We start from the raw sequence: 25,304 nt of genomic DNA, 5'->3' as shown, positions 1-25,304 counted from the left end.
GCCGAGCCCTCCCCGCCCCGCCTGCCCGCCGCAGCCCGCCCTGGGAACCTGAAGATGACCGGGCAGGAGGTTGTAACCCGCGAGGCCTCCGTGCCGTCTCCGGGGTGCTGCAGTGCCTCACAGAGAGCTCGGCGTCCCTGTGGAGTGCGCTCCGTAAGAAAGCGGGAGGTTGAACTGCTTCAGAAATTCCACGAACGGAAAGCGGGATGAGGAACGCTGAACAGATACACATCTGATGAATGTCTTGACTGCTTCTCTGTGAAGTATGCTCTTATATAAGAACGTACGCGGTGCCCGTGCACTTTTAAGGTGGCAGAAGTAATCCCGAGATCACCAGAGTCTTCATCGCCAGTGCGGGGCGAGAACGTGGCCCGGTCCTTCTCGGAGCCCGGAGTGAGGCCTGTGCTCGCTTCCCGGTGCCAGCAACTCGCAGATTCCAGTGTGACCCTGACCCAGCCCCAGCCCCAGCTGCCATACGAGCAGCCCCATGCCCACAGACGCCTGCCCTGAGCTTAGCCCGAAGCCCCTCCCCTCAGCTCTGTCTCTGGCCCCCACCTCTTCTTCCTCCCTGTCGCTTTCTTTCCTTTGTTTCTTAAGAGAGGGTCTCTTTCTGTAGTTCACATTGGCCTTGAACTCACTGTGTAGCCCAGGTTGGTCTCAGACTTGTGGTGATCGTCCTGCCTCAGCCTCCTCTATGTCCTCTTTATTTTTTCCAGCTACTCAGGCTAAATCATGGGGCTTGATTCCCCCTTTCCTACACCCCATATAGAAGCTGTTGGCAGATCCCGTCCCATTGACACTTCTCACAGACGTTTGGAATTTGCCTCCTACCCCTCAACTGCCGCCCTAGTTCAAGCGATTGTCATCTCTTTCTGAGTTTAGCTCACTCCTGGCTGGCCTGGAGGCTTGGGCTGTTTCCTCTGCTGTTTGTATAAGTCATCGAGCCACACTTGGTGTTGAGGCCACCCCTCCGTGCATGAGCCCCTTCCTGTCTGACCTGCTCCCTGGCCTTCTGGTTCTTTCCTGACCCTGTGCCCTTGTCCCGCCGCTGCTGAGCTCCGTGACCCTTGTTGGGCACAGCTGTACCTGGGGGCTTCTGACACCACCTCCCGAAGCCCAGGCTTCTGGGCCCTTCCGGGTCCCAAGGCCGTTCACACTGTGGCCGCGGGGCAGGAATGGGCGCACGCGCGTGTTAGGTTCCGCTTGCCTTCCTCGCGCTGCACCCGCTGTCTCCTGTGTTGGGCAAGGCGACCTTCACCCCTGAGCCTCAGGGACTCGGCCCGCGGGACGCTTCTCCAGCCTCTCACTCCGCTTCGGTGTGAGCTCTCGAGTCAGCACCGGAAGGGAGGGGGCGAGCTGCTGTGAGCCAGGGATTGAAACCGCTGGTTCTGAGTGATTTCTGTTTTCTTGGGTTGCAGGATGGGAGGCTCCAGACCGGGGACCACATCTTGAAGATCGGTGGCACCGACGTGCAGGGCATGAGCAGCGAGCAGGTCGCCCAGGTGCTGAGGACCTGCGGGAGTGCGGTCAGGATGCTGGTGGCCCGAGACCCGGTGGGCGGGATCACAGTGACACCCCCCACGCCCACCGCCTCACCAGTCGCCCTGCCTGTGGCCCCACCTGCCCTGGCCAGTCGGAGCCCCGCGATGGTGAGTACAGTCATCACAGGGCCGCACCGCGGGCAGGCGGGTATGGGGCTGGCCTCGGGAGGCGCAGGGACGGCCTCCCTCCCTGTGGGGTCACCGCTGGTGCAGGCACTGCCAGCAGGCACGGATGCTGGTGATGATGTTTAGCCCATGGGACTAAAGACTTGCACACCATGCAGGTGTGCAATAACAGCCACGATTGCTGGCCGCTGTGCAGCCCTGCGCTGTCCTCCTGTGCCTCCGGCCAGGGTCACCGCCCCTCTGCAGGCCTGAGGCACAAGCAGGCATGGAAGCTGGAACTGGACAGGTCTCTCCCAGGCTCAAAAAGAAGGCGGGGTGCAGGAGGAAAGAAAATGGGGTGCCAATGGCCAGGAGGATGGGAGGCTTTGATCAGGTCTCCCTGGGTCTGTAGGAAGGTCGCCTACCTTTTTCTCCTGGCAGCCACATGAGTGGGAATTTTCTTTTAAATTTGTGCTTGCGGCTGGGGATTTAGCTCAGCAGCACAGTGCCTGCTTGGCAAGCGTGAGGTCGTGAGTTTGATTCCCCGTACCAGAAAAAAACAAAATAACAAAACCAAAAAAAAGTGCTAAGCAGTCGGGGCTGGGGATTTAGCTCAGTGGCACAGCGCCTGCCTGGCAAGTGTGAGGTCATGAGTTCGATTCCTGGTACCAGAAAAAAAACAAAAGAAAAAAAAATCTATGCTCACACGTTCCACAGTGTGTAATAACTATGTCTGCCACGGGCAACGGTCCGGGGCATCACAGACCTTCATTCTTCCTGTGTCACCTCCCATGACCCTCTGTCTTCCCTTCCTTAACTGGAAATTTTCTCTTTGCTTTCTTTCTTTTTCTTTTTCCTGTGGTGCAGAGGATGGAACCCAGGACCTAGTGTGTGCCACGCAAATGTTCTACCACTGAGTCATACCCCCACTTCTTTTTAATTTTGAGATGGGTCTGGCTAAGAATATGGTAGTGCACGTCTGTAATACCAGCACTCTGGGAGGCTGAGGCAGGACGATCACCATGATGTGTGCCTGAAGTACATAGTGAGACCCTATCTCAAACAAGCAAACGAAAAAAGAAAGTTCGAAGCCAGACTGAGGAACTTGGCAAGACTGTCTCACAAATAAAAGCAGCTGTGTATATAGCTCAGTGCTCACTGGATGTAATCCCCAGCACTGCTCCAGATTTTTTTATCCTAAATGTGGTTGCAGCTGTTTGCTTCCCCGTCCTTTATTCCAACCCTAGCAGCTTTCCACCTGTGAGCACTCGAAGGAGACTGATCCGGTCAGTGCTGTTCTGACCCGAAGGCAAGGTGCTGTATGTCTAGACCCGCACTCCGGAACAGAGGTTTCAGTCTTTTCTTAGAGCTCACAGCTACCAACCTGACCTGCTTCTAAACCGTCCTTCAGCTGTGATGCTTTCAGCTGCAAACGCCGTGTGAGGTCTTCCTCAGTGGTTGCACTGATTTTCTGCTGTAGAACAAATCATAGCAAGCGCAGCAGCCTCAGTCGCCGCCCCTGTTCCTTCACAGCTCTGTGGTCAGCGCTTTCAGGGCACACCCTGCGCATGGCACAGCCCAGGTGCTGGCTGTTCCCTCTGGGCGACCCAGTGCCTGCAGCTGTCGGGCTCAGGGCCCTTTTCTGAGCTGGTTGTTGGCCCTGAGATCTTCCACCTCAGAGCGGTCCCCATGCCCCGCCGACCCCAGGCCCAGCGTCCAGTGCTCCTTTTTAGATCTGCCCTCCTGCCCCCTCCAGGAGCTGCCTCTGCCTTCGAAGGGTAGGAGGGATTAGAAGAGTTTGTCTGTCTTTGCCACCTGAGTGTCCCAGACACAAGAGCCGCTCTGGGGGCTGATGGTTACGGGAACCATGCGGGAGTTCTGCTTACTGCAGGAAAACTCGGGCAGCTCTCACACTGACTGTGTACACAGCCGCGTAACCAAATGTACAATCAAAGTTTGCTATTTCCTTCTAGGACAGTTCTTCGCTGTTTGAAACTTACAATGTTGAACTAGTTAAAAAAGATGGACAGAGCCTTGGAATTAGAATTGTTGGCTATGTTGGAACATCTCACGCAGGTAAACGAATCATTTCTCTCCTCTATTGGAAGTAATTGTGAAGGACGTTAAGGTTTCTTAGACAGTAAAATTAAGTACCTGCAGGTTTTAATTTAATCCTTGAACAATAAAAGCATGAATCTGTAATAGCAGCCAGTTACTTTTCAGTGATTGGAGAATCACATTTTCATCTCAATAGTTTAATAGTTGGGCTGAAAGTCATTAAGAAAAGAATTTAATTGTCCAATGCAGTGTATAACATTTGAATTCTGCCTGCTGTTGTTTCTAAAATTGATACATCTTTGACACTATAACTCTTACCTTTATGGTACATGGTGCTGTGTTTGTGATGAATTAAGATGAAGTTTATAATGTTGCACATTTTGAATGTGGGAAAAGTGTTACTGTTTAATCACTGGAAAATGACAAAACAGGTATTTCCTTAGAATTGTTTTTCTTTCTTGCAAAGAAAGTACATGAAAGTAAAATCAAAGTGTGCAAGTAGCACATGGCTCTGAATAAAACTGAGTAATCTCCGTCAACCTCGCCTCACCTACACTGTCAGCTTTAGTCAGCTTTGGTAACTTTCACAGTCAGAAGTTTCCTTTCATTGTCAGAGTCACTAGGGTGAGGAAAAATAAATCTTTTCATAAGTTTTGTTCGTTACATGAAGATTCAGCTGTGAGATAATTTAGTTTTTCTGAAAAATAGCAAGGTTAGAGTGTCAATTTCTGTTAAACAATTATCCTGCCTCTGGCAGCAGGTGGAAACATTAGGTGTGCTAATGTATTCACGGCCGATGACATTCCTGTCACACTGGCTTGTGCTATTTTAACCTAATGAAACACCTTTTTTCAGACCTTCATGTCCTTTTAAGTGCCACCTTTTTTAGGTTCAGAATTTCAATAAATTCCCAAAGATTGAAGTGTAGATTTTATAATAATGTTGCAAAAAACATATTGAGTAGTTGTCACTGTGTTAGGTCTGGTTAAAGGAGTCATGGTCGGTTTCTAAACTTACGGCTTAGTTCCTAAATAAAAATGAATGACTGATAGAAAATTGAGAACATTTGATGTTTATGTTACTGAATAGAAAAACAATCATTTTTGCTTCTTTACTCTCAAACAAAGCTTTAGGGTCTGGGTGGTTTGGGGAGATGGTCAGGCAAATCCAAAAGCTAGAATATTTTAAAACTCGATGTGCTTTGTTTCGGTGGTTTGGGGGATGGAACCCAGGGTCTGGGGCACATGGGTCATACTCTACTGCTGAGCTGCGGCCCCGCCCATAATCTTAAACATCATTTTGTTCTATTTGGCTTATTGGACCTTTGAGGGATTACTCTACTTAGTTCTGGAGGTTATAGAAAAATAAATATAAGAGTCTGAGTTGCCAAGCACATGCTTATAATCTCAGCTATGTGGGAGGCTGAGGCAGGAGAATCACTTGAGCCCAGGAATTCCAGACCAGTCTAGGGAACACAGTGACACCCTGCGCCCCCAAAATAGTGGAAAGGAAAGAAAAGTCTGTCTACAGAGACTAACATGTAAGAGATGTAAATGCTCAAGATTGTCTAAAGTATGTTTTTGCATAGATGTATAGTTAATCATGGTCAGGCAGGTGAAAGATTTGATGTAACAGAAGGGAATGAGAATTCACAAAGCAGGAGGTGCTGGGCTGGGAATGAAAAGAGGGATTTGACAAAGGCTGAGGTTGATAGGACGGAAGAGTCCCGGAGAGGAAGCGCAGAGTCAGGAAGGCGCTTGTGATGACACCGCCCAGGGGTGTGTTTCCTTTCCAGTGCTTTCCCAGAGGAGTGTGCGATTTGTGAAGAGCTGTGACCTGTTTCTGTTCTGCAGTGGGGGGCTAAGGGTCCTCTCCCATTGCGGAGCTCCCTTAGGTTCCTGCTGGTCACTCTTCCCCTTTCTGGGGCGTCGGGGGTGCTGCGGGGAACACAGCCCCACTGGAGAGGACCCAAGGCCTCACTGAGTTGGTGCCGTCCGGGCCTGGGTGATGCTTGCCTAGCAAGTAGAGTCAGATCGTCTGCATTCGGGTCACTTGTGACGGTGATAGTTGACACAATCTGCCAGCCTCTGCCTGCTCCAAGTGGTGCTTGTCAGCCCAGGCCTCCGCTTGCTAACCTCTTGGTGGGAGTGGTGTGGTCAGTCCACTGAGTGTTCTTCCTCTGCCTGCACCCAGGGGAGCCTGCGGGCATCTATGTGAAGAGCATTGTGCCTGGCAGCGCCGCGCAGCACAGCGGCCAGATCCGTGTGGACGACCAGATTGTGGCCGTGAGTTGCCTGCCCGTCACACGGGGTGGAGGGAGGGGGCTGCGCGCTGGAGGGCAGTGTCATCGGGAAAACTGAGTTCACTAACAGTGGAATCCACTCATTTGTCTTCTTATGGCCTGCGTTTGCCTTTTTTCAGCTGGTGAAGAAACAATTCAGTAATCATATGGTAGGGAGAAAGATCGGTGATCTCGAAAGTCCTTGAATTCTAGAAAACTCAGAACAGTATGGTGCTCTCTGAACTTGCGTGTTTCTCAGGGCTGACACCTCTGCCCCTGTTCCTCGGCTCCAGGTCGACGGAGTGGACATCCAGGGCCTGGCCAGCCAGGACGTCGTGCAGGTACTGCGGGCCGCGGGCCGTGTGGTGCACCTCACGCTGCTGCGCAGGAGGACACCGGCACCAGGGCCCTCGCCCGAGCAGCCTGGGGAGAGAGGTAACTGCGGCTTCCGCTGCCTTGGGCAGGGATAGCAGGGAGATGGCACCCGGTGTTTCCTGTGGAGCCCAGCGGCTCCTGCAGATTGCTGCTGCCCCCGCCTGTTGGCCTGCGGGTGAGGAGCTGCACTTCTTCCCCATCCTGTCCGACCACAGCTGTGCTGCTTGGACCTTGGGCTCTGGTCACCCTGGTCAGTGGGCTTTGTTCTGTGCTGTGCTGATTGGTTGTTTGACAATTAGCAAGAGAAAGTAAAATGGGAGGTTATAGTCGAGAATTCCTTTAGTTGTAAAATAACTTGTAAATTTGGTAAAAATAGCAGATCTTCATGTTAGGAGGAATATGTAACTGCATACCTACAAAGCTGTAAGTTTCAATTTGTGAATGTATTAAACATCACAGGAGGTGACCGTGAGCCAGGTTCAAAGTGAGTGACTAGTTCCTAATTGGTCGGAGTGAAGGATTTCTGTTTTAGCATTTTCAGAGATGAATAGATGAATCAATTTTATACCCCCTCTGGAAAAACTTCTCTGAAGATACGAACCTGGAAGGCTTTGCTTTCAGCCAAAATTGATTTCTATTGAAACCTTGTTTTTGTTACTGGGAATTGAAATTGAACCTAGGGTCCTTATTTATTTAATTATTTTTCAGGACAGAATCTCACTAGTTGCTAGGTAGCCCAGGCTGAGGCTCAGACTTGTGATCCTCCTGCCTCAGCCTCCCAGAGTGCTGGCATTGTAGGCCTGTGTCATTCCAGGCTAAACTGTAGCTTCTCTTTTTTTGAGACAGGGTCTTAATATGTAGTTCAGGCTAGCCTTGAACTCACTATGTAGCCTAGGCTGGCCTTGAACTCAGGGCAATCCTCCTGCCTCCGCTTCCCTGAGTGCTGGAATTATAGGCATGTGCCACCATGCCCAGCCAAAACTGGAACTTCTAATGTTTTATGTGTTTCAAATTTTGTTACTGAAGACAGATGCTCCGTTACTTGAATTGTATGCTTGAAATACAGTATAATTAGTACAATTCATACCATTAGTACCTGGACAGTACTCACGGTACCCATTGTACCATGTTGACTTGAGAGGCTTCATGGTTTTCTCAAGGCCTGCAGAGCCGGCATGCCCATCCGTACGGGTGTGGCGGTGTCTGGGAGTCAGCAGAGCCTTGCTGGGAGGGCTGGACTTGGAGTCTGTCTGGGATGTGTTTTGCCTCTTAAGGCTGCATTCTTCCTTGCTACATTGCCCAGGCTGGGCTTGAACTTACCATCCTCCTGCCTCAGCCTCTGGAACTGCTGGGATTAAAAGATTCTTTGTGGATGTGATCTCACCTTATCTGATTTATGATACAGTACTCTAGCTAGAAGCATTGATTCACTTACAGAAAATAAGCCTGCACCTTTTTTTGTTTTGTTTTTTAAACACTGTTTTGAGACAGGGTCTTGCTCTACATTCCAGGCTGGTCTTGAATTCACTGTATGGCCCCAACTGGCTCCCAACTCATGACGACTGTTCTGCCTCAGCCTCCCTAGTGCTGGGATCACAAGCCTGTGCACTTTCCTCCATGCTCCGGTCCCCGCCATGAGCCTCCCTAGCAGACCTCGAAGGCCTGGCACCGTGGCGCTTAGCACTGTGCGCTGTCCCTACGCCTGTCCATGTCGCCTCACGGCACTGCCTTTCCTCCCACTCCCCACCACCCAGGCAGCTCTGGGCCCCGTCCAGTGCAGACGTCAGTGTGCTGCTCCTTGTGTGGTCACAGCCCCACAGCAGCCGTTTCCTGGTGACACCACGGGCACTCTACACCCCCAGCCCTTTTCATGTTTAAATTTGAGACTGGGTCTCACTGAGTCACCAGGTTGCCAATACTGGCTCAAAGCAATGACCCTCCCACCTGAGCCTCCCATGGAGTTGGGACTGTAGGCGTGTGCTGTTGTGTCTGGCTTTCAACTTCTTTATAATTGTTAAAAAATGTTAAACATACAGAAAAAGATGAAAAATGAATGATGAATACTCACAAATCCATCATTTAGATCCAGTCATTAACATTTGCCCATGTTTGCCTTGGCTGTCTGTCCTTTTGCCTGAATCATTTCTAAGTGGTGGACATTATGACGCTGGACATACTAAAGACTATGTCTTAATAAAAATCAGGGTATTTTCTTATATAACCAAAGAAAATGAATGAAAATTTACTAGTATAAAATGCCAAATGCACGCTTAAATTTTTCCAGTGCCCCGAGTTTCTCTTGTGTCTCTGGTTCCTTCACCTGGTCTAGCAGCAGCTGCCCCAGGTCGTAGATCGGCTCCCTGTGTGGACCCCAAGGCCTGCCCCCTGAGAACCACACACCTGTCCACACAGGCGCTGTGACGGCTCAGTCCCTCTGCCACTGGAACACTGCTGAGTTTTCCCTTGTGCTGTTGACATGTTCTTCACATACTGTGTTTCCTCCGATTGTGAGCTAGAGCTCAAGTCTTTCTATCCAGGTTAACAACTGTTGACAACTGTTAAAGAGAGTGCTTTATAAATGACGTGTATGTGTTTGAAAATAACTTGGAATGGTTCTTGGTCCACTTGTCTTGTGTTTCAGAGGCCCACAGGGACTTGCTGCTGACCCTGCGTAACTGCAGTTACCTAGCGCAGCTGAGAGAAGGGCGGAGGCTCCTTCCACCTGGGCTTGTCCTGTGGCAGCCTGTGACCTGCATGGCGCTGTCACACCACAGCCCCAGGGTCCACTTTCTCTGCCTGTGGTGCTCTTTATCTGCCATACAGTGGTGTCATGAAGACTTAGCACCTCTTTGCCTCCTTCTCTTTTTTTTTTCTATTTATTTAGGGTTTTTTTGAGACAGGGTCTCAATATGTAGTTCAGGCTGGCCTTGAACTTAACACTGTAGCCCAGGCTGGCCTGGAGCTCACCGTGGTCTCTTGCCTCAGCCTTCTGAGTGCTGGGATTATAGGTATGTGCCCCAGGCCCAGAGCTTTTTTTCTTTTAGAGCTGTATTGGAAAGCACCCACCCTGCCCCATCATCCACTTGACTTTGCTTGTGTCTCCCATTCTCTCCCGTTTGCCTCAGTGGGGTCCACAACCTTGACTTTGCCCTGAATCGCTTACCCATGTGGTGTTTTGGGTAAGGGGTCGTAGGTGCTTGTGCGGTGTGCACAGGTCGACAGCAGCGAGCTGGTCCCCAGCCCTGGGATTCACCCTGTGATTCTCACTTTAGGGTCTGATCTGGGACCACCCAAAACACCAGCTCTCTTCCTGGCCGGAGCAGTGGACACAGAAACGAGCTTGGACGGCGAAGAAGAGGAAATCAGGCAGGCGATGGACAATTGTGAACAGGATGGCGTCTGTGCCCCGGGGAGACTGGGTAGGCCCATACGTTTGCCCCACAGCACCTAGACTTGCTCACTTGCTGGCCGCTTCTTCCTGTCTAGTTAATACAATGTGAGTGATCTCAGAGGCAGTTTTGAGATTTAAAATGCGGTGTTCTTTGGTTTCTATTTTTGTGTTTTAAGACAGGGTCTTGCTACATAGTTGAGACTGACCTTGAATTTGCCTTGTGGCCCAGGCTGGCCTTGAACTTGTGATCCTCCTGCCTCTGCCTCCCAAGCACTGGGATTACAGGCATGTGCCACAACATGCAGATTAAAAGGGGATATTCTTGATATGAAAATCTTAACTCTTGTGGCAGTTGGGGGCAAGGATATCCTTTCTTAATGTTTGTTTATTTTATTTTATTTTTTGGTCTTTTTGAGACAAGGTCTCGCTATGCAGTTCAGGCTGGCCTTGAGCTCACTTTGTAGGCCAGGCTGGTCTCGAACACGCAATGATCCTCCTGCCTCAGCCTCCCAAGTGCTGGGATTATAGGCGTGCACCACCACGCCTGGCCTTAATGTTTGTTTAATTGTGTTAGTTTTGAGTACATATTTATTATTACATGGTGACTGTTTTTATCTTGTTCTTAGCATTTTTAATTACTGTATGTTTAGCGTATATTGCCATTGAGGTCTCCACAGCTGTAGGTTGCAGCTGTCCGTACTCATATACCAGTGTTTCCTTTTCATGATAAAACTTAACAATGTATGTATTTTTGTGTTGCATCGGAGTGCCAGGCTCCTACGTTGTTTTCTCTGTAACTGCTGTGTGACTTTGTCCTTCAACGTGAGCAGCCGCCTCACATGTGCCTGCCCGGGAGGCTTGGCCCTGGGGAGGGCCCTGGGACTCGGGAACCTGCCTCTTCGACCCTAGTGGCTTGTGTAGCTCAGTTGAGCTCAGATTGGTTTCTGGTGAGGCTCTGGGGAGGACTACACACGTCCTGACTGTGGGAATCATCTGCGAACTCTCCATCCGTGTCTTTGGGTCAGCCGCATGGCTGTAAAGCGACTTTCTTTTTGCTCTGGTGAAATCACTTAGCAGCCCTGGTATGCAGGGTGTGATCGAGGGTGCAGCTGGACTCGGCTGCTGAGAGAAGGAGCGTCCTTTCCTTTCCAGGAGCCTTTGCACTGCTTTGCATCTCACGGCTGTGTCTGGTGTGAGCAGGGGGCTGTGTGTGAGGATGGTCGGATTCAGTGGACACCAAGGCTTTGACTCAGATCCATTTAGCACAGAGAAGCCACCGTCGGAGCATGCAAGAGGCGAGGCGCGGAACTGTTAAGAATGGAGCAGGCCCCAGGTGTGCTGGCCCAGACGCTTTTGGTACTGTGCTTTCGATAGGGTCCTTGGTCAGTCACCTTGCCTCCCTCAGCTTGTCAGGCCCCCGAGGCGCTCTCCGCAGACCCCAACACGTGCTCTTAGCACCCTTGATCGGGTGCCCCCCAGCCTGCCGGTTCAGTAGGTTGCCCTTGGAGACCAGTGTCCTGAAAGTCGGAATTGAGGCGACCACGTGGCTGTCGTACAGGGCTACCGCAGCTGTCCCCATCACCCTGACTCGAGGTCTGCGGCTGCCTCCGTCGGCTGAGGGCCGACCTGATGACAGTGACAGTGCGGGTTCCGTCTACTGCCGTTAGCACGCACACAGACATCAGTCAGATGCACCCTGTGCTCGAGCCCCGGCTGGGGTCACGTGGGGAACATGTGAACATGCTCCGAACCTGACAGTGCTCTTGACAATGGCCTCACGTGCATAACAGCGATGTCACAGCAAGACAGCCCTGGAGGCGCAAGTGTCCTGGTGAGCAGGAGCAGCAGGAGGCTGGTGTGAGACCAAAGTTCCGCCATGCGAAGGCTCATGTGGCTCCAAATGAAACCAGCATGTTGTATCCTCTGTCTGTGTGGGGCCTGGCTGTGCCTCTACAGCCCCTGGGGTGTAAAGACACCTTGAGGAAGCTTTCCCAGTGGGGTGGTGAAGAGATTAAAGATTAACGTTAAATTAGACCCTCGAGGGGCCTGATACAGCTAACTAGACACCGTTACCTGTAAGCAAGTTAGGGTTAGGGTTAGCGTTAGGGTTAGGAGTCGCCTCTCTGATTGACCTTTTCCCTTTTGTCCCGTGACTGTGCTCCTTGAAGGATGCAGTGTTGACCTTCGTCCCCCAGGCACGTCAACATTCTCTTTTTCTATCCAGAACGCACCTCAGACTCTCCAGAAAATGAGCTGAAGTCCAGGTGGGAGAACCTGCTGGGCCCCGACTACGAGGTCATGGTGAGTGCAGAGCTCCTGAAGACAGCGTGTGGCCTCCCTTCCCGTGCAGCTTAGCCCTGAAGGGGAAGAGACAGAACCAAGTAGAGCCAGCCTGCCTGTCTTTCTTCTTGCCTTTCTTCCCTAGTGGGTCAGTTGATTGATTTTTTTGAACATGGAAGTCATACGAACAATTGTGAAACACACGCGAGCTTCAATCACAATTAGCACATGCTCAGTGCATGTTGAAACCATTTAGGTCAGCTGTGGGCAGCACAGTGCTGGAGAGAGGGCTCGCAGATCCACTGCTTACTGTTGCTGGCGTTTTTATGATTGCTTTTATGATCTGTTTGTTTTATTGTACACTGAAAGGGCTGTGGATATTAGTCCTATGTTTCACAAGATTCGTACAGTTTTATGAGAAAAATGAAAGAATGATTATCAAATGTATTTGAAGAGCAGGAAGTCATTTAGCTGAGGCGTAGGTTTATGGTGCCAGGGGCCCATTAGGCTTCCTTCCGCCTGTTACTAAGACGCCCAGTGAGGGATCGCTTACGTTTCCTCATGTGAACCCCGAGAAAGCCAGCTTGTGTAAGTCTTGACAGCGCCCGCCAAGTGTGCTAGTAATTAAGTGTTCCCCTGGTCCCCGTTGTCACCCGCGTTTGTCACTAATGCTGGCTGGCTGGCAGAGGTTCTTTTCCTGTCCCTGGGTTTGAGTACCCAGCCACTACCCATCCACGTGCAGAGCATTCCCAGCGTCAGTAACCTGAGCCTGCAGGGCTCCTACTTCCTGTTCCTGCTCCATCTGCCCTTGCATGTCGCTCAACACTGCTGCCACTCGCCTCAAAGTGGGCACCTACGGAATGGCCCCGCTGCTACCCTTGATGGGTTGTTGTCTTTTTTGAAACAAGGTCTCACTAAGCAGTTCAGGCTGGCATTGAACTCACTGCATAGTCCAGGCTGCCTTCGAACTCACAGCAGTCCTCCTGCCTCAGCCTTCTGAGTGCTGGGGTTACACTTAGTGGTTTTGATAGTCAAGGAAATGTAGTTAGTTCACCACCAGGCTCTTCTTTGCTGAAGTTTTGTCCTCCACATAAACATCTTTGCACATTTTATTTGTCACGTAGTGAGGTCAAAACAGGGGAGCGGAAAAGAGGAGATGGAATTTGAAGTTGAAACTTGAAAGGGACAGCTTGTTTATTGCGAGCTGAGAATTGAGGGTGGAAAGAACGTGGGAGCCGGGGGGAGCAATGGTTCTTCCTTCATTGTCTCCAGGGCCCACTTGCCAGAGCTCGGTGCTGCTAGAGCTGAAGTTAGGTGTGGTTGGCCTTCCCCGCCTGGCGCACTGTCTGCTACAGTACAGCCACGAGGAAAGCGCCTGGCTCACCGGACAGCACAGAGGTTCCCACAGGGGCAGCGTCTTCCTCTGGGGGCTTGGCCAGCTGCTCCCCCCGGAGGGCCAGGCTTGCCAGGGAAGTCAGAGGCCACAGTTTCCCAGCTCATTGCTGACTTGCAAATTTTGTTTCAAGGCTCGAGTTTGCGAGTAAAAGGCCATGCTCTTGCTTTTGTCCAGAGTAAGGTGTTTATGGATCCGTTTCGTGGAGGTCACGTTAGCTGTTAGGGGTTGTGTGGGTTTCTGCATGGACTCAGTCATCTCTCTGTGTCTGCTGATTCTGTGTGTGTGGATTCTGAATGCCCAGGTCCAGCCTGACACTCGAAAGACACTGGGTCTACGCCGAACGCACACAGACTGCGCCACCCCTCAGTGCAGTGCAGCGCCTGTCTCTGGTATTGATGGCATGTTAGGTGTCATGAGTAACCTGGGTGGTGTTTGAGCACGTGGGAGGCTGTGCATAGATTGCACACACACACGGCCCCTTCCTCCCTGATGGGCTTGAACAGACCTGTAGCTTCGTACCCATGGGGGTCCTGACACCAATCCCAGATATACAAGTACTACTTTTGGATAATTTAGGGGAAAACGTTGATGTAGAAGACAACAAAAAACCAAATATCCTCAGAACTTCTGTATTTGGTGCTGCATTTACCGATTTTAGAACTGTTGCTAAGGTTTCCAGTGGAGTTATCAGCGCATAGGTTTTGCAGGTCTTTTCAGGGAACCTAGGAAGAAACAGGGTTGGACGTTCTCCCAGATGCATGCCGTTCTTTCTCTGTGTGTTTAGGTCGCCACCCTGGACCCCCAGATTGCAGATGATGCTGAGCTGCAGAAGTACTCAAAGGTAAGCACTGTTTAAAACACGTTCTGTCTTTTGTAATTGTTAAGAACATTCTTTAAATTCCTGCTGAGGAATCCAGGTGAGTACTGTGACGCCAGATTCCAGGCAGCAGTCACAGGTGCTGGCTGGAGTTGCCATGCTCTCAGAGGTGTGGAAGAGCAATGGGGGGTACGCCTGGGGTCGGGGAGTGGCTCTGTCACTTCTGGAAGCCCAAACCCAGGGGTGACACTTCGTCTACCTTAGAGGGAGCGTGAAGAGTGATGGGAAGAGTTTCCTGAAAACCAAGATGGGGACACAGACTCCAAAGACACCTCAGGAGTAGGTATTGAGCACCTGAGGGTCAGGGTTCTCTGTCCACAACTGTGACTCTGCTGAGTCCAGGCTCTTGTCCCAGGGAGAAGTTGTCCCTGCATCTCTTCCCTTTAATAAATGGTGCCAGTTTTTTCCACCATTTATTAAAGAGGCTTTCTTCCAGTGAACATGTTTGGCCCCTTTGTCAAGGATAAAGTGGCTGAGTCGGTTTGTAGTTGTGTCTGCATCTTCTAATCTGCTCCAGTGATCCTTGGGTCTATTTTTTTGCCAATACCATGCTGATTTTATTGCCGTAGCTTTGTAGTATAATTTGAAGTCATTGTGATGATGATTGTGATGCCTCCTGCCTTTGTTGCCTAGGGTTGCCTTTGCTATTCTAGGTCTCTTCTGTTTCCAAATGAATTTTAGGAATTTTGTCTAATTTACAAGTTTTCTCTAATTCTGTGAGGTATGCTATTAGAATTTTGATCAGGATTGCTTTAAATCTGTGTAACAATTTCGCAAATATGTCTATTTTCACTGTATTGGTTCTTCCTGCTCAAGAACAAGGGATATATTTTTCCATTTTCTGATACCCTCTTTTGGTCTTCTTTTTCAGACTACTGTAGTTTCCAATGTAGAGGTCTTTCATTTCCTCTGTTAGGTGGATTTCTACATACTTCATTTTTTTTAGATGCTGTTGTGAACGTTGTTGTTTCCCTAATTTTTCTCAGTGAGTTTGTTATTTGTGTGCAGGAATACTATTGATTTCTGAGTGTTGACTTTGTATCCAGCTACACTACTGAATTTGGTTATTGAATCTAGAAATCTTTTTGGTGTAGTTTTTGTGGGTTGTCTATGTAGAATATCATGTCATCTGCAAATAATGATAATTTAACTTCTTACTTTCATATTCTTATTTCTTTTTGTTTCTTTCGCTTGTTTAATTGCTCTGGCTAATGTTTCCAGAACTGTATTGCACAAGAGTAGTTACAGTGGTCATCCTTGTCTTGTTCTTGATTTTAGAATGAAAACTTTCAGGTTTTGTCTGCTTAGTATGATGTTGGCATTGGTTTGTCATATATGTGTTTTATCAGATTGAGATAAAGACCATGTATTCCAATTTTTAGTAAGGTTTTCACCGTGAATGGATGTTGGACTTTATCAAATGCTTTTTCTGCATCTATTGAGATGATCATTATGACTTTTTCTGTTGGCTCTGTTAATGTGTGTATTACATTTATTGATTTGTTTTTTTTTATTTTAAAGAGAATGGTGAAAGAAAAAAAAAAAGAACAATAGCAGCATACCAGCATTGCAAACGTAAACAAAATAAAGCAAGATCATTAAAAGTGATACAGGATTTCAAACAAAATGATAGGAAATAATAGTGGTTGTTATATTACATATTGTTATCTTCAGCTACATTGCTCAGATTACCAGATGCAAGAATGGAAGATTGTTCAAACCATTAAAGAGAGTAAAAAAATAATTATTAGATAAAACATTAGAGAGAATACAGAATTTCACTAGACAAGATGGTAGGAATTCAGCAATGGTTGTTCCATTGTATATTGTTGTGTTCAAATCAGTTGCTCAGATTATCAGATATAAGCATGCAAAAATTGGTCAAAACATAAAAAATTTTAAGCACTAACTGTTCCTTTCAGTATACTATCAGACATCAGCAGTACAGTTATCTCAGCTGTCTCTCTCTCCCTATGTCTTCTCCTCTCTCTCTGTGTGTGTATATGTATGTATATATAATTTATCTATCTATCTATATATTTTGCCTGCCTTATTTCTTTTTTCTTCTTTCCTTCATCCCAGTTATTCCTTCCCTTGAGCAATTTCTTTCCCTTTCATATCATCTGTTGTACGTTTTGAGAAGTCTTTCAGGTTCCTACACCAGGGAGACAGTATGATGTTTACACATGTGGGTCCAATTTATTTCACTTAGGAGTAAGGTCTCTAGTTGCATCCATTTACCTACAAAAGCCTCGAGTTTATCTTTTTTATAGCTGAGTAACACTCCATTGTATAAAAATACCACATCTTTTTTATCCGTTCCTCAGTTGATAGGTATTTGGGTTGTTTCCAAGATTTAACTATAACAAATTGTGCAGCTATAAACATGGGTGCACATATATTGCTGTGGTATGATTTTTTTTTTGTTTTGTTTTGTTTTGTTTTATGTTTTTAATTCTTCTGGGAAAATACCCAGAAGGGGAATAGCTGGGTTAAGTGGAACTTCCAATCATAGTTTTGTGAGGATATTTATTGATTTCCAAATGTTGAACCACCCTACATTCCTGGGATGGATCCTAAAAGCTTGCAGTATATAATCTTCTTGATGATTGGCTGGATTCTGTTTGTCAGTATCTTATTGAGGATTTTTGCATGTATGTTCATTAGGGAGACTGGCCTCTAGTTCTCTTTTTTGGTTGGATCCTTCTCTGGTTTTGGTGTCAGGGTAATGCTTCCTTCCAGAAGTAGTGGCATTAGTTCTCTAAATTCTTTGTCGAATTCAGCAGTGAATCTGTCAGGGCTTGGGCTTTTCTTTGTTAGAAGGTCTTTAATTACATTTTCAATTTCACTGACTGGTTTTGGTTTATTTAGAATTTTTATATCTTCATTCAACTTTGATGATTTAAATGTATCTAGGAATCTGTCCATTCCTTCTGTTTTCCATCTTACTAGAATACAGGTTCTCAAAGTAGGTACAGATGATCTGGATTTTTGCAGATCTGTTTTGATTCCACCCTTTTCATTCCAAATTGCATGGATTTGATGATTTTTTTGTTAAGGTTGGCTAAGCGTTTGTCAATTTTACTTAATTTTTCAAAGAACCAACTCTTCAATTTATTAATTCTTTGTATTGTTTTCTTAATCTCAATTGCATTATCTGATCTGATCTTTGTAAATTACTCCCTCATACAAACTTTGGGTTTGATTTATTCTTCTTTTGCTAAAAGTTTGAGGTTCAACTTTAGGTTAATTGGCAGGTAATTTTATTGTTAGTATTGAGAACCCTTAGGAAATGACTACTTCTTAGAGATGTCTTCCATATGTAGCTAGCTTTTGGGTTTTGAGTGTGTTGCAGGATCCTACCTCTTTGACTTATTGGGGATGAGAAGTTGCAGTATATTTGACCTAGCACCTGGTTTTTTGGCACTGGCCTATGGTGTTCTTATGACCTTTAGGCAATCTCAATCTTGGTATACCTGGAAGAACAACGGATTAGAACAGTTATGTCACTTTGGCTAAATTAGTGCAATCAGTAATAGCAGTAGCATCAGACAGCCCAGAAAAATGACACACTGTGCTATTAATTTGCCACCTTTAGCCATATAAACTAGATTTGTGGTTATATAACAAAATCTAAAACAACTAGAAAGTTGTATGTAGTAAATATGCCCTCAATGTGGCAATTTTACCTTCAGGGGAGAAAATTTGAAAAGGGTTAGGTGGAAAAATAGAGAAATAGAAGAAAAATGAGTTAGAAGCAAGGCTGGAAGACAAAGGAAGATTACTGAAACTTTGTGAGACTGGTGAAGAAAATAGGGCAAGAGAGAAGGAAGAAATAAAAATAAGAACAGAACAGAGTAAGTAGAATAAAAAACAGAAACAGTGTTCACTCTCATATAAAAACAAGAACAATCAAGAAAATAAGACCCCCAGATACCAAAAAAAAGAAAAAAATGTCCACTTCAAGGTGTATCTCTTCTGTCGCTGGTAGACAGAGTGGACACACAGGGTCCGGATCCCTGTTCATTAATCCTAGCAAGCCAGTTGTAGCTTTCCAGTGAGGTAGTGGGTAATCCCAGCAAGCCTGCACCGTTAGTTCTACTAAGGTCAGGCTGGTTTCTGGCTGTGAGGCTCTAACCTGATCTGTTCAACCTGCAGCACTCCGTGTGCTTCCTGCTGGCTTGAACTCCATTCTTCCTCCCTGACACTGGGAGCCACTAGCGGGAGCTGACTTGCACCTGCTCTGAGTTCTCAGCTCACTTGGCCTCTCTCCAAGATGGTACCGGCCAGTGGCCCTCTCCTGGGGAGATCTGAACTCAAGCAACAGCCAGCCATTGCAGCTTGTTGCATCCACGACTCTGTTCCACTGCTGTGTTTGTCTGTGGAGGTCTTCGAGGTTGCCAGTCGTTATGGTGCCTCTGCAGGTTCCAGCTGCCTCTCCCATGCCACAAGCTGGGGCTCAGGCAGAAAGCGCTTCTTGCTACCTCCTCCTCCATTCAGGTCCCTCTTCATTTACCCATCAGCTTCAGTTCTCACTTCAGATTCCTTCTGGACCCCAGGGACCCACTTCCCACTTCTCTTCTTCACGTTGCTGTATTCCAGCATCTGCACATGAAATCTCAAGAGAGGCTGTTTTTCTGCTCCTTACCACTCTGCCACCTTCCCAGAAAAATCTATAATTTAATTTGTTTGTTTTGTTTTGGTTTGTTTTTTTTGGGTAATGGGAATCAAACTCAGGACCTTTAGCTTGCCAGGCAGGCGCTGTGCCACTGAACTCTAATCCCAGGCCCTGTGATTTAATTTTTAATGATGGCTGCATTTTACAGCTGGCTTACAGAATTCCTGGAAATTGAACAGTGTGCATTTACAAACCCCTGCGAGGCTACTGCAGCCCTGGAGATGATCTCTGGGGGGACAGTGATAACTCTGCCTGTGGTGTAGGTGCCCTGACCTCTGAACCAAGGGAGGAAGGTGGTTGACAGAGATGGGTGTGCAGATTGTCCCTGCAGTGCCCTGTGGTGAGAGTTCAGTCAGCTTTATGAGGTGTGTCACCAAAACATGTCTCCTGTCTCAACATCTGTGACCCAGCACAGTCACAACTGTGACACAACAGCTGTGGGAAATGAAATCTTAGTGAGGGAAGGCAGAGAAAAGATCTTAGCCTTCTTCCAGGTGCTGGGACAGGGCATGCCACACACGGCCTATGTCCCCACTTGCTCAACGGCAGGAACACTTTGCTTCATGTTCAGACACTTCATCTATGGGCAGAAACCCTCCTTCCTCGGGCCCCATCGCCTGGATTCCGTGACACTCAGCATTTGTCTGCATCTCTGGCATGGCCAGAAATGAGCCCAAGTGGCGTCTGAAGCAAGACCTATGGGATCCTAGGGACTCAGAGCCAGTGACAGAAGGGAGGTGACGGCTTGGAGATGACTGGGCATGGAGGCTTCTGCCGTAGCACACTGATGGCCACCTTCTAGGGTTGTCTCCCTCCTGAGGACAGTCCACGTGGCCTGATGTTTGTAGACAAACAGGCTGTTGATGTAGGAAATGTAAATAATAGCTAGCAGTACCTACTGTAAGTATTGGAGTTTGCAGGGCCACAAAACACCATTGGCTTCATCTCTGAAGAATAGTGGCTTTAGCTTTGTAGCCACCAAAGAAGAGTGTGATGCTGACTGTACTGACTCCACCCTTGACTCACCTCTGAGGCTACGCAGTACTTACCACCCAACCGGCTTGGCTCTGGAATGGATGGTGATTGCTGTCTGCAATCAGAAGTGGCTACATGGAAAAGGACATCTTTTACAGATGACATCCAGGGAGCCCAGGTTCAGCACCTGGTGCTGTTCCAGAGCCCTACAGGGATGACAGGTGCAGATTCACATTCAGGTGGGGTTATGGAGGGTGAACCACAAAAACAGAATTCCAAACATAGGACGTTGTGAGTCCTGATGGTCGTGCTCAGAACCCAGGGGAGGGGTGCCGCAGCCCAAGCCTACGCGAAGTGCCATTGCTTTGGTGCTGGGTATAGGAGGAAACACGTTTGGTAGTGAGCCCGGGTTAGGATGTTCTGGGTCAGCAGCCCCACAGGAAGGGGCAACGCGGTGCACATGCTGGGAGCTATGGGAAGTATGGCTGTGGGGCCTGGGACGGAAGGCAGGACTCTGCACATCTGTCTGTTCACACTCAGAGCACTGTGGAAGAGGAAGGGGAGTAAGAAGGCCAGCGCCCGCAACTTCACTGAGGCTGCCTGCCCCACCGTGGTTCTGTGATTAGGTGGCCAGATTCAGGAGGTGGATTTTACGTGTCCAAGTGGCCCTGCTGGAGATTGAGCAGATGCATGTGTCCTTGTTGTGTTGATGCCACTGCTTTGTGTGTTGCTGTAGCTGCTGCCGATCCACACACTGAGGCTGGGCATGGAAGTGGACTCCTTTGATGGGCACCACTACATCTCTTCAATTGCTCCTGGGGGGCCTGTGGACACCCTAAACCTCCTGCAACCAGAAGATGAGCTTCTCGAGGTAAGAGTCCTGGAAAGAAAGATGGCAGGCAGGACATTTTTAAGGTTTGGGAACATGTGTCCACTGAGTTATAGTATCACCAGTGCCAATGGAGCATTGGCCTCTTGGATTGGAAATGCTGACAGTATGTTGGGTGACAAGGGAAGTGGGTGCCATGCTTTCAGGCCGCTGCCTTACCTGCTAAGGTTCCTGATGTGGGCTAGTGAGAGGAGAGGGCTTCACCTTTTATCCTCTGCCGCACAGATCTGCAGAGCGATAGCAAGTGGGGGTGATTTTTGGTGAAAAAGGTGAATCATCGCTAAGAAATCTTTCTGAAACACAAACATTTGTGTGCAGTAACTCGAGAGCAGACACACGGTGGCCACATTGGCACGGCTCATGGGAGTGGAACGGGCATGTGTTATGTGTGCTCCTTTTCCACCAAAGTGATTTTTCTTGGCAGTAGCCTATGTGTGGGACCCGGCGGGCACTGGGGGTGAGGGTAAATGCTGAGAGCGGCGACCTTCAGTGTTGACCTCTGCACATAAGATGGGGTTTTCCACAGCCCCGAGCTCAGTGCTGGTGTTTATAGCAAAGCTTGTGAGCAACACAAAGGCAAAAGAGAAAAGAGAACAGTCAGCAGTTGTGTGTGTGTGTGTGTGTGTGTGTGTGTGTGTGTGTGTGTGTGTGAGTGGACGAGGCATTCAGTGCCTTTCTGCAGAGATTGGTACAAGCGGGTCAGAGACAGTCCTGGGAAAGCCAAAGAAGAAACCAGAGGCATGAGATGCAGTGAGGTCACACAGTCGGAGCTGAACTCTCCACGCACTTTATGCTTTCTCCACCCGAATTTGGTAAAGATTCAGCCTTAATTTTGAGGATTTGAAACGTTTTCAGTAACTGCAGCAATATGGCTAAACTTAGGCCCATGCTCACCGGAGCCTGCGCTCAGTTTGGAGACGACAGAGATTTGCCTTTCACCTCAGTGTGGACTCCCTCTCCCCAGGTGAATGGAGTACAGCTGTATGGAAAGTCTCGGCGGGAAGCGGTCTCCTTCCTAAAAGAAGCGCCACCCCCTTTCACCCTGGTGTGCTGTCGGCGGCTGTTTGATGATGAGGCCTCTGTCGATGAGCCCAGGACTGCTGACACCTCCACTCCCGAGCTGCAGGTACCAGGTGGCTGGCTGCGGTGCCAGGGGACACCCAGGGGAGGGTATGGCGAGATGAAGAGAGGGAGCCTCCCCAGGCAGTTTCATCCGAAGGAGGCAGTGATGCATTCCCTGGTAACATTTATCTTTTGTAAAAAAAAAAAAAAAAAAAAAAGAATCTGAAGGAGGAGTTCCATGTGCTAAACTTCCTTGACCTCTGCTGTCCTTACTGAAATGCAGTGAGGTGGCTCCCCCTGCTGGCTGGTAGCAGTGCCTCCATCCCTCCTCGCGGGGTATAAATCACCTGCCTTGATTGCTGGCCCAGCTCCCGTCCATCATTCTTCACCACAACGGTGAACACCAGCGTGAATTATGCCGTGTGTCAGCCGTGCTGCTGCCCATTAGTTGATTGCTTTCTGTTCTGTAAATACGAGAGTTATGCAGAACTGATTCCACCAGAGTGATATATTTCAGGTTGGAGCATAATATCTTATGCACCTGGGGAATGCCTTGACATTTCTATAAACTTACTCTTATTTTTGTAATTGTATATGGTGTCTTAGAATCCTGGCTGTCTTCTCCCTCAGTCTTTCTTTTTGCTTATCCTGATAGCGTCTTGTGTTCTCAAGCTCGGTCGGGTTCAGCGGCTCAGCCTTCCTAATCCCCGTTAATCAGCAAGGGCACTGAAGGGCTGGGAAAGCAGCAGTCTCCCGCTGTCAGTCTTTAGAACTTTCCCTTTATTGGAAGATTGAGTGTTTTCTCTTTCAGTGCATCTCTTGCTCACATCTGGCTAAAATACCCAGAGGTTATTGATCTAGAACACTCTCGATCATTTCAGGTCTTGTCATTTAAGAACCTAGAAACTCTTCACATGTTTAGACTCAGTTCACGACGGACTGGGTATTGATCTTCCATGTCCTGCTGGGATCTGGGCCAGCCTGTCTTTGAAAATACCTTTGTGCTGCCTCTGGTGCCTTAAGCTTCCAATTACAGTGAGAGCCCCTCCCTAAATCCATTCAGGGCCTTCCTTACACAGGTCACTCACACTTGTGATTCCGGGAGAGGTGCTTTTGCATTCCATTTGCTGAGGTCACACAGTTTTAAGAAGTCTGCTTTTAGAAATTATCATTTTAAGGGAGACACACAGAGAAAGTGATGTCTCATAATGTCCTGAGGCAGTGGTTCTGGGAGCATCCGGGAGGTGGCGGAGGTGGGGTGGGCAGAGTTGGGACAGGCCAAGGCCGGACACCGGGCCTGCTGTGCAGGGGGCCACACGCCACTTCCTCCAGCCCTGGAGCCGGTGTTGGTCAGCGCTGAGGGAACAAAGAGGGAAAGATGTTCTTGATTCTCGTGTAGGTCAGAGCATCTGGGGAAGATGGGTCAGATGAAAATACCGGGCTGTGAGCGAGTGAAGGCGGGAGGGTGTGGAGGGGCGCTGTCCTGTGGCCCCGGCCCCGTGGCTGTCTCCTGGGTCTTGGACACCTGTAGAGCATGCTCGAGGACGGGCCCTGGGACCTCGGGGCCTCAGGCTTGAACTCAGGAGAGACCCAGGACCTGTGCACTGGGCAGCAGTTTCCTTCAGGACCCAGTTTTTATGATTTCAACTCAGTGATTTTTTTACCCATTTTTGGAGTTGTGCAGTGCCTGAGGAGTTGGAGTTTTTTCCCCTTATTTCTCCAGTAAAGTTTTTGGAAAACCCCTTGGAGCCTAAAGAAGTGGTTTCTCTGTGTCCTGCTCTCCCTGTCTGTGTAGTGACACCCTTCTGTCATTGTGATTATGAGTCCAGGTATTGCTTTTTAAATGTCTTACACACTTCTACTTTGTATGATGTTTTTATTTTTACTTAAATTGCATATTTTTCCTTTTATGCTTCTAATGGGATGAGAGAACTCATTGAAGTATAAGAGGTCAGTGTTCATACTTTCAATGAAACTATACTCTGCATTTTAAAAAAGCATATATGAACAATTAGTGTTTTCAAATGCTTGGATTTTTATAGAGATCTTGTCCTGACTGTTTATGCCCCAGTGCATGGTGCTTTAATGAGACTGTAAAGAAAAACTGCATGCCAAAGGGAACGCCCCAGTTTGCAAAGAAGCTGTGCGACTCCTCACATGTTCACTGTCTTGAGAATAGAGGGGATGGTTCTGAAGCATTTTTCTTTGGTGTTCCAGGGTGAGCAGAGCGTCGATGCCAACACTGAAGAGGACGATGATGGAGAACTAGCCCTGTGGTCTCCAGAAGTCAAGGTTGTTGAGCTGGTGAAAGATCATAAAGGCTTAGGATTCAGCATTCTGGATTACCAGGTAGAACCCATACAAAGGTTTTCTATTTTCACTTCATTTGGAGTGATTAGTTTATGTTAAAGTTACGTGAAAAAGTAATTGTTCAAGGCACCATTTACATGAAGAAGTAATTGTTTAAGGCACCTTTGACTCGTGCAGAACTGAATCCCAAAGAAGGGATACTGTGTTGCTCAGTTGTTACCTTTGAAATTAGCAGCTCTTTGTGGCCGCTGTGTCGGGCAGTATAAAAACTGGACAATACCGGAAGCAATACTTCCCTATGGGAAGCAGTCTGTGAAATTTTGGAGAACAGAGCTTGATGAGCGTTTTAAAATGAGAGCCCCTCGTTTTATTAAGATACACCTCACACACCATAAATTCACTCATGTAAGGGGAGCAGTCCAGTTGATTTTAGTGTATTGGTGAGTTGTGCAATCGTCCCCTTTTTTTTTTTTTTTCTGGTTTTTTAGACAGAGTCTCGCCATACAGTTCAGTCTGGCCTTGAACTCACTGTACAGCCTAGATTGGCCTCAAACTCAGCCTCCCGAGTGCTGGGGTTACAGGCATGGCCGCCACACCTGGCATAGCACCAGCTTTAGAATGTGCTCAGCACCCGCACAAGAAACCCTGTGCGCGTTAACATTCATTCCCAGTGTTCACTTCCCCTCCCGTCCCTCTGAGGTGTTTGTGTTTTGCTCACTATTAATCTCAATGAATTTAAATAACAACTGTTCTTGGTGAAATCGTGCTTATGTGAATCGTAAGGTGGGGCATCTGCACACTTGCAGTTGTTCGCCTGCCACGAGGGCAAAGCTGCTGATCCATGGGGGCCTCGGGGTTTCAGTGGGACATCTACGTTACCCCGGTTTGGGGGGACTGTCATGTTTTTAGACCTCTGATTATTTGGGAGAAGAAAACTGTTGGCAAGAAATCTTTTCCTTTTTAAGATACGTATTTTAATTTTTTTTTTTTTTTTGTCTTTTTGAGACAAAGTCTCACTGTGCAGTTTACACTGGCCTTGAGCTCACTTTGTAGCCCAAACTGGCCTTGAGAAATGTATTTCTTTTT

The 25,304-nt window shown here is 48.1% G+C and overlaps 1 protein-coding gene across 8 annotated transcripts in view; it reads left to right on the top strand.

Moving 5' to 3' along the window:
* The window catches only part of Inadl (InaD-like (Drosophila)), a 228,732-nt gene that overhangs the window by 24,092 nt on the left and 179,336 nt on the right, over positions 1-25,304 (top strand). For 6 of the 8 annotated variants that reach the window (XM_005385344.2, XM_013514443.1, XM_013514444.1 and 3 more), the window contains exons 8-17: positions 1,419-1,649; positions 3,620-3,722; positions 5,898-5,989; positions 6,279-6,420; positions 9,633-9,779; positions 11,976-12,052; positions 14,212-14,268; positions 20,694-20,828; positions 21,811-21,972; positions 24,126-24,257. In XM_005385344.2, the coding sequence (XP_005385401.1) occupies positions 1,419-1,649; positions 3,620-3,722; positions 5,898-5,989; positions 6,279-6,420; positions 9,633-9,779; positions 11,976-12,052; positions 14,212-14,268; positions 20,694-20,828; positions 21,811-21,972; positions 24,126-24,257 (1,278 nt within the window). The other 2 variants (XM_013514445.1, XM_013514446.1) reach the window with 2 other exon arrangements.

Source organism: Chinchilla lanigera, unplaced genomic scaffold, assembly GCF_000276665.1.
Source record: "Chinchilla lanigera isolate Chin_1 unplaced genomic scaffold, ChiLan1.0 scaffold00022, whole genome shotgun sequence".
In the NCBI taxonomy this organism is placed as follows: Eukaryota; Metazoa; Chordata; class Mammalia; order Rodentia; family Chinchillidae; genus Chinchilla; species Chinchilla lanigera.
This window is presented reverse-complemented; position numbering and strand designations above follow the sequence as displayed.